This window comes from Acyrthosiphon pisum, chromosome X, assembly GCF_005508785.2.
Source record: "Acyrthosiphon pisum isolate AL4f chromosome X, pea_aphid_22Mar2018_4r6ur, whole genome shotgun sequence".
Lineage (NCBI taxonomy): Eukaryota > Metazoa > Arthropoda > Insecta > Hemiptera > Aphididae > Acyrthosiphon > Acyrthosiphon pisum.
This window is the reverse complement of record NC_042493.1, coordinates 11,297,090-11,307,184: the sequence shown is the minus strand read 5'-3', so window position 1 is coordinate 11,307,184 and position 10,095 is coordinate 11,297,090. Positions and strand designations below refer to the sequence as shown.

At 32.0% G+C, this 10,095-nt stretch overlaps 1 protein-coding gene across 3 annotated transcripts in view; it reads right to left on the bottom strand.

Moving 5' to 3' along the window:
• Positions 1-774: 774 nt before the first annotated feature.
• The window catches only part of LOC115033421, a 27,058-nt gene continuing 17,737 nt past the window's right edge, over positions 775-10,095 (bottom strand). For all 3 annotated transcript variants that reach the window (XM_029485935.1, XM_029485934.1, XM_029485936.1), the window contains one exon: positions 775-1,199. In XM_029485935.1, coding sequence (XP_029341795.1) covers positions 973-1,199 — 227 coding nt within the window. In that variant the 3' untranslated portion in view covers positions 775-972. The remainder of the gene's footprint in view (positions 1,200-10,095) is intronic.

Here is a 10,095-nt window from a genome sequence, read left to right as displayed (position 1 = left end):
AGGGAAAGACAGAGTAAGAAAATTAATTAACCATAACTAATATAATATATATATACTATATATACCTAATATAAGTACACTGAAATTCACCCGAAATCTCCATTTACAAACGTCGATGACGTTGTGTTTAAGACCTACAGATTTCACAGTAAGATTACCGAGGATAGTGTTGTTGGATTGGTGTTGGTTGTGTATTAGATATTACATTTAACATAATAAATTATATTTATTCGATATAAAAAAATATATATATAATATTAGAATCATCAAACGGTTTAATATTATTTATTAATTTATTTACTTATTTTTTATTTAACATTACGATCAATATTACCGTTGAGAAGCTTATGTGATAAATATAAATCTAATAGTAAACGACGCTGCTCAAATGTTTCAAAGGAAAGATACGTCAGAATTGGGGTGTACAAAGAATGGGTCTTTATAGGTATGAAACATTTAAAAAATAGGAAACGTAAACGTTTTTGTTGGATATTCTCAATTTTATAAATATTAACAGGTGCGTATAGGGACAAAACAATCGAGCCATATTCACAGATACCATTCAACAATATATTATATGGACGTTCAAACTAAATTGTTATCGAATTCTGGACAATTTTGACGAATAAAGCCAAGGATTTTATTTGATCTGAACGCTATGTCGTTGATAATATGACATTCAAATTTCAGTTTAGGATCGAAAAGTCCAAGGTCTTTAATTAGTACTATAGTACGTTGTATCGTTTATACCATTTAAGTTGTAATCAAAAGTTGAGAGAACTTAAGCTCTTTAGAGCTTGAATAATTTTTTTATATAAATGATTTAAGTACACCAATAGTAAGTATCTATTATTTCACCAACAACCCGCGTAAAAACGAAAAACCTATAATAGGTATGTCGTATGCATATAAGAATGATCTTCAATCACCACCGTCTACCTCTCACCGCCAGCACTGGATTAATAATCAAATTTATTGTACGAGTTCAGCTGCTACAATTATATTATACAATATAGAAAAACACGTAGGTAAACATAAAATACTTACGGCACATCTGTGGGATCGTGTTTTAGTTTTATTTTGCATTGACTCTGCTGTATGTTCCAGTAGTGATATATATTGCCCGCCCATTTCAGATTCGTCTTTATTGGTCGGACTGTCATGTTTCGACAAACACTCAAACATGAAGTGGTCCATATCTGATAGAGGCACAGAGCACAACAGAATAAAATATACATGAGTATGATGAATGTTTCCGGAATATTATTTGTTGACACAAGAATTATTTAGTGTTACTTTAATAATCACGATTGCGTGAGCGTATACACCGGTGGTTTTGTACAATTGTTATGAATTATAATACCAACATTTATATTGAACTCTCTAATATATATTATATATCTATTCTTAATAGTAGGTATGTACCCCTATAGAAATATGCACAAAGGGGAAGCCAATTTCATAATGTTATCATACAAACATACTATAGATTATAGAATAATGAATATTAATAAGACAGTTGAATTTTATTTTCAGCCGGTTAATCCAAAATTTTAAGAAGCTGTATAGTTCCGGTGATAAAGCCCCCCCCCCCTCCAACGCGGTCATGTTACAAATACAAACAGTAATATATACAATATCAATTTTAATTATATGAAGTATAAATTGTTTTCCATGTATGATGCATAATATGGGAGCTAAATATTATAATAGCACCTATAGTAATTAGTACCTACTTCCGAAAACTGCAACAACATAGTACCTGATCATCTATACAATATGCAGTGACATTAAAAGTTTATGTCCGTTTATAGTGTAATTCAGTATATACAAGTAATATATATATACTTATATTATATTATAATGTACAATATATGCTCATATTTTTTAGCTGTAGAGAACTTTACTGTAAAAACCCATGCAGTGCACTTGACCCATTCCCCTACTGTGCAATTATGATTCGTTATACGTACTTCGCTTGTTGTCGCAATGTCCGTGTCCAAATGATTTCTCGGGACGCTCCAACCACAAATGGAACAATGGAGCAGTGCTTAGTAGACTTTCGTTCCCCATATAGGCACATCCGTACATCAGTGACTTAGTTTGTATAGTCTCCACCTCAAATTTTGCCTTTTTTCCAAATGGAGGACATACACTGAGACTATCCAGAACTAAAACTCACAGAAATACAAATACCGTATTGTATTATTATAAATAGTACATAAAACAATTATAGTCACACTTTTTAAACATAATATAGGTACCTGTTCGTTTCATTTCTTCAACTGGACTCGAGTCGGCCAACACGGTAAACAAGATTAATACGTTTGCTATTTTATATTCCATTGTCTTTTTTTTCTACTCAGAAAATTAGCTTAATAGAACAGTAAGTAAAAATACGGATTTATACGGACGGAATAAAATCAAAAAAATCGTGACGGGTAAGAACAACTGGCACGGTTAAGACACGAATGACGATCTGCAGAGCTTTGTGTTCCGTTTTATATGCGCCACAGCAGTGGTAGTGGCAGCCGTGCTATGGTTCCGACCACCAGTTTAGCGTCAGAGGCATTATCGTAATATACGTCATCTACCGTGTGTCAGGAATAGTTGTAGGTGTCAGGAACGGTTTTGGTAGGAATGGTGAATAACAACAACGAACACGTTTGGTAATTTACTAATATTTATATTACACGGTCGTGACAAAAACAATTCGTGGACAACACCTTTTATTAATCACGTTGTTACGACGACGACGGTCCCGTGAAAGCTGCCGCCACCACCGCCGCCGGCCGGGCCGGTTCTCGGTCGCAATCTCGCGGACGTCGATAGAGACGCCGCGGTCGTTACGATAACGACCGCGACATAGTGTCATTAAAGTGATGGTATACGGTCGTATCGGGCCTAGCAAATTATGTATTCTAAATATCACTTTATATATAAATAATCATAATAATATTTCCCAATAGTACGCAAATTACAACCCGTGTGGATATTGGACTTTAGGAAACGGGTTGTTATCGACGAAAATTAAAACAGTAGGAATATTATTCATACCTGCCTCTTATTATGTCAACATATAGTATTTTATCTTTTAGAAAATTGGATCAAAATGGTACATTGAGAGGTAATTTTTTGTTTTTCTCAATAATTTTTTAACGCCACCAAAAAACCACTAAAATACCCTATTGCTAAACTACTTTTTTTTAACGTTTTGTTTATCATCATAGAAATTAATTATATTTTAAAATGGCTACATTGATCCTCCACTCAGAATCGTTTTTTATCGAATCCAAACATTGCATCAAATCGAATCCTGTAATAATACACTCATGTCCGATGGCCGAAGGGATATGGACAAACTTCCAACACCGCAGAAATACTCCATGCCACTGCACTTACCCGCTTTTTTGCATATATGTGTTATTAAGTCTTTGGGGGGGGGGGGGGGTAATCTCCCACATGACCCCCCTAAATATGCCCCTGATTGCAGTGTCTTTAATCGGTATCAATATAATTCGGTGTATGCATATCATAACTATCAAACATAATTGTTACTGTTGATCCCCAAAAGTACTAACTAGATTCAATTTCCTATAAGAAAAGATGCTGTTGAGGAAAATTTAAGAATTTTTACTGTCCTAAAAGATGCTGACAGACACAGTTAAAAATAAAAAATACAAATCTAAAAAAAACATCATCATTATGAAACAAATACATTCATCACTACGCTTAGAATCTAAAAAATGGTTTAACAAGTCACACGTCATTTAACATTTTGTACTTTTATAACTGTAGTTTTATCTTTCTCTTAGCAACTCAAATTTGTTTAATTTTTTTCAAATGTTTCATACGAATAAGAATCCTTTGCTTTACTTATATCAACTATGTATAACAGGTCTATATTTTTCTTCAAATAATGTATTGTATTAATGATTTTATGTGAGCACTAGTTATTTTATAACCAAAGCTTGAAACCGTTTTCAAAATTGATTTCAGAAACCGGTATAAACCGTTTTAAAACCGAAACCGAAACCGTAATCAAAAACGAAACCGAAAAAAATTGGATATCGGTATTTAAGTCAAAACCGAAACGGTAAAAAATTGGAAACCGGTATTAAATTCAAACCGAAATCTGAAAAAATTGGCAACCGTTATTTTTTTACCTTTTGGTCCCCTTGGCCTTGTACGAAGCCATACTTTAGAGCAATTCATAGATAATTATCTACATAACGTGTATACTCGTTATATATCTCTTTAAAAAGTACATTTTGTTTAAATCCTATTAAAAATTGAACCAAACATGTGGTATATATACTTAGAGACTTCTTTGAGTTAATATAAAAAAAAATTTGAAAATGTTGTAAATCTTGATACTTGTTTCATTTTTATTGATAACTTGAAGAATTTTAAAATATTTTTATTCATTTTTAAATTGTTTACTCTTTGATACAAAATTACAAACCTTCGTTTATTTCTTAATTCGTTATGTAGTTTCTATGGTCGTTACCAAGTGTTTTATAGGTAATCGCTTATAATTTTTATTTATTGTTATTTACCTCTTCGTGAAAGGGCACGTAATAAGTTACGCGATGAAGATATTCTCGAATTATTAGGAGATGGTCCGAATTCGGAATTATCAGATTTCTCTGACGAAGAAGACACAGATTTTCAATCCGAAGAATTTAATCGTTTTATAGAGAATTTTGATTTTGATTTGCAAAGTAATGATGATTTTATATCTACACAGAATGTTGACGATGACAATGTTATAGATGTAAGTACCCAATACATATTGAACTATTGAAGATACCTATTGCCTTTTATGCGCAGTAATTTTTTTAATTTTAGCTTGTACCAGATCCCATCACAGATCCATTTGAGAACCAAAATATAACAAATGATTTTATGCCAGTGTTTGTTGAAAAACGAAGTATCAAATGGAAAAAACAGCCTTTTATACCTCCGACAATTAGTTTAGAATAACTTGAGAAACGTCTTTTTCCCGAAGAAATACCAGCACCACTGGATTATTTTATGAAATATTTTCCAGACAATGAGTACCTATGAGATGGCTAAACATACAAATACTTATGCACACCAGAATGCTAAATTAAATTGGATTGAAACAAACTCCAGGGAAATGAAAATATTTGTAGGTGTTCATTTACTTATGGGAGTGTTTGGTCTACCACAAAGACGCATGTATTGGGAACAAAAGCCCAGAATAAATATTGTTGCAGATATTATTACAAGGAATAGGTTTTTTGAGTTACGTTCAAATTTTCATATTATGGATAACAACAACATTCCAACAAACAATAAAGATCGTTTTATAAAAGTAAGGCCAATCTATGATATTTTACAAAAAAGATGTGATGAATTACCTGTTGAGAAAAATGTGTGCGTTGATGAACAAATGGTGCCGTTTAAAGGTAAACTAAGTGGGAAACAATATATGTGTGGTAAGCCAAATCCCTGGAGAATAAAATTGTATATTTTATGTGGTGAGAGTGGTCTAGTATATGATTTTTTACTTTACCAAGGATCAACTACTGAACTAAATGGAAACATACAAAAAGTATTTGGTTTAGGTGGTGCTGTGGTTTTGAAACTTACCATGTTACTAAAAAAAAACAGGCATTTTTTATATATGGATAACTTTTTCACATCTTTCAACATATTATATGCACTACATCAAAATTGCATATATTCTGCAACAATAAGAGTTAATTGGTTTGCAAATCCGCCTTTTATCAGTGACAAAGAACTATCAAAAATGGGTCGTGGAACATCATTTGAAGTAAGCTCTGACATGCCTAATAGCAATGTTGTATTAATCAAATGGTATGACAATAAGGGCCAAAATTACCATCTGCCCTTAAATTTAACCGACTCTTAACAGGCCGAATTCGGCTGGTAATAAAATCTGTTATCAGCCGGTTAAGCGTAATCGAAGCATACCGATGATTGTAATACTGGCTCAAAGGCTGTGTCCAAAGTTCACCAAATTGGTTATACACATATTCATACCATAACATAAACAAATAATGAAAAAAAAAATTTTTTGCAAAATAAAAAATGATTCAGGACTTCCAAAAAGGGCGAAAATCACTGGTTTGGATATATGATATTTTATTTCCTGGCCCCGATAATAGGAGAGAGGCTGATGAATGTTTAATAAGGTTAACATTTTATTAAGTAGTATTTTGTATTGGATTTTTAATTTTGAGACAAACTGATGAAAACAAACAATATTATATTATTATATTATTATATTACATGTTTGTGAAAATTGTGTGTAGTTGAACCTTATGTCTTAAATCATGCTGTTACATATACCAGGCTGTATTTTTGACAACAATAATAATTAATTTTATTACATTGAACACTTCCTTGTTGTCGTTGTCTTGTTACCCTGGGACTATCTTTTCATGTAGTATCCACAAATGATGGACATGGATTGATGGATTACCCGAAAAAGCATTCGAGGCGTCTTCAACTCTCAACAGTCATCATTGGATCGTCGAAGAGTAATCCGCCGTTTCTCGCGTAATTCATGAATATTTACTACCTACGCCCAGAATACGACGAATATTATGTTAATAATAATATTAATTTTGATACACCATTTCACTCGTCATGCGTAAAATAATAATACAATAGTATTGTGTATAACTTGTATTTTTATTTGGCTTAAGATTATTATGTTCCCCATTTACATTCAGCATTAGAATAACACGTTTTATCCTAAGAAAAAAAAAATGAAATATCTCTTTTATACTCATAATGACAATGGAATAGTGGTTTAATGATGACATTCGCTGTGATTTGACAACTTTACACGATTTACCATATATTGTACGCGTTATCGTAGGTACATAAAACTCATAATATATATAGGCGTGGCCCATGAAGCAACAAACGGATGCATTAAAAATTAACTATATATTATTAAAAACATAAAATTATTTATGCGCTTGTAATCATGAAAACATGCACTTAAGGATCAGAATGTAAAACTATTGACCTGTAATTACAAATAATGCATGAAACATATTATAATTTATTGTTATTAGATTCGTCAGTATTTGTTCTCGGATAATACATTTTTCGTCGCAATGTACCTATACTTACATTAATATGGGTGACAAGGTCACTGTTCCGAGGCCGACCAGAAATTTATTGTTCGGGTTTGGTCATTAAGCGTTCCCTTGTCTATAGTGTTTCATCGACCATCGTGCACTCTTATTCGACTTTATTCTTCTTCTCGTTATTTCTTATCATTCATATACTTTTAATAGTATTATTATTGTTGAATTGTGTTATAACACATAATTTACTATTACAATGGAAAGGGTCACGGATCTGTATCTAATACGAATTTCTTTTTACGGAGTGTGATTTACATATTTACCTATAATTTTTAATATTAATATATTTGCATACCATAAGCAATAGAAACGGGTTACGACACATCTCCATTGCAGCGTCAAATAACATGGTAGTGAGAAGTACGACATTCCCCCACAAAAATATACATAAAGCAACATGGAAGTCTCCATACGGAAATAATTATTCCCATCTACAAGAAAGGCGAATAAACTGAGTATGGAAATTACAGAGGGATATCGCTCCTAAACTCAGCATATAAATTACTTTTCAAAGTGCTGCTGAATCTAAAAGTCCCTATATAGAAGACAACCTATGTGAATATCAGTGTGGTTTTAGGAGGGGTAGATCAACTATTGAACAAATTGCAGTTATAGGTCAAATCATAGAAAATAAATACAAATTTCGACAAAATTCCTGCAAATATTTATAGACTTTAAAAACGCCTATGATAGCATTCATCGGGAGAGCTTATACCTATAACACAATGACTGAATTTGGAATACCCAAGAAGCTAAGGAACTAACCAGGATGTGTAGGGAAGGAACGAAAAATCAAATCCAGGTAAATCAGACAACCTCTGACACGTTTACAGTGTAAACGGAGCTAATGCAAGGGGATTCGCTGTCTCCAATATCATTTATTCTAGTTCTAGAGAAAATGGTCAGAGAGATATGTATGTATACCAGGTCACCCCACACTCCATACGGACCGTCCCTATTAGTTATTCTGTGTTTTTATTTAAGTATAGAAATATAATATATTACATCAACATTGTAGGAAATACCAAAGAGAATACAGAGAAAGTATTGAAAGTTCTAGAAAAATCAGCAGATAGAATAGGACTAAAAATAAACGTGGAAAAGACCAAGATCACGGAGCTATTAGATATACTGACGTCTGACACAGATCCAACGAACCCTGATCCGCATGACGGGATATATGAAAAACTTAATGAGTTTCTCTACTTTTATCGAACAAAAAATGTCCATATGAAAGTCAACTAAATTTTTTATGATCATAAAGTTCACATTTTAACAACATTGGATATTCACTTGATTTCTCAAGTAGCTATTTTCTTATTTTTTTGTAATTCAAAAACAAATAACCGTAACTACTTGATATTTATATCATGTTTATTTTATCAATTCCTATACTTGATGAAATTTTCAAAATATTTTTACTTGATTTGAGCTGTTAACAGACAATTTCAAATTGCAATTTTTTAGTTTTTTTCTTAATAATACTAATTAAATTTTATACAAATATACTTTTATTAATAATTTATATTATTTAATTTTAATTGGCAGTGACCTCTAATACATTTCTGCCTTTTTATCATATACGAATAAGAATACAGAATTTGATGTACCACGATGACCAATGTGATAACCAGTAGGAGACCCATTTATAAAATGTTGTTTTGGGTTTGTTAAAATTTTACTGAAGGCTCACCCCCATACCTTACAATGTACAAAGGAATGGTCTGTATGGCTAATTAAGAAACTTTTCCTTACACACGGCCTTACTTACAACTTTAGGGTATGCCTAAAGGCTACAAGGGACGTAAAGGTATGTAAGACAGTTAACACTTTATAATTAGGATGAACCCAGTTCAGTTAGGTACAACAGTTATAATATGGTAGTTAGCCACTTCAAAATTGTACCAACCAAAATACAAAATAGATTTACAATAATGTGTATTTTAGATTCTGAGCGGAGCGATGAATGTATTGATTTTACAATGATGTGTGTGTTTTATGTGCCATCACCATTTAGGACAAAAAAAAAAAAAAATGCTTACATTTTCTTCCATAGTATCTTTTCTGATAGGAAAGTAAAACTAGTTGATACTTTGGAGTATCAAAAGTATAAATTCCTAATAATTTTCAAAAGCGTCGGAAAAAATCCAAAAAAGAAATTTAAGAAAACGTGAATTCTTACGAAAAACTGGTTAAAATGGAAAATAAAATTAACTTTTTTTTAAGTCATAATATTCATAATTCATCAATTGCCCTAGTATTTTGATTTGTACGGACATTTAACAAGACGCTTAGCACTGTGCAAACATAAAACTTCAAATTATTATTATATTTCATTGTTAGCAGATACTTATAAGTTATAGGTCAACTTATAAACTTTAAACTATACTATACTTCAGAGGTATTCAAACTTTTTCATCCCAAGGCTCCTTTGAGTCTTCACAAAATGTTGACGGCTCCCAAATTAAAAATGACTGATAATTTAACTCGTGACTAATACTGCCAAACACGACATACGCATTGATGATTTAACGATGGCAGTTGATGGTATCGCTGTCCCTATTGCGACTTACGCGATCAATTAAAGCTATACTTAGCGAATGATTATAGTAGAGTGTAGACTGTAAACAATCCAACGTTTCCCAACCGGTGTGCCTCATGATAATAAAAAACGTTTTTCGTAAAAATATTTTAAAATATTTATTGGTTTTCAATTATATGACGTGGCCCCCTTCGATAACTCTCGCGACGCCCCTGGGAGCCGCGACGCACAGTTTGAATACCTCTGCTATACTTGTTAGAGTCTAGAGAAGATATTAATTATTATTAGTAGTACACATTTTACTGTAAGTCTTCTATCCTAGTTAGACTTATTATATTTAGTACCATTATAATAGTCTATTATTAAAATAAAATCAATGAATAATGATAATAGTATAAT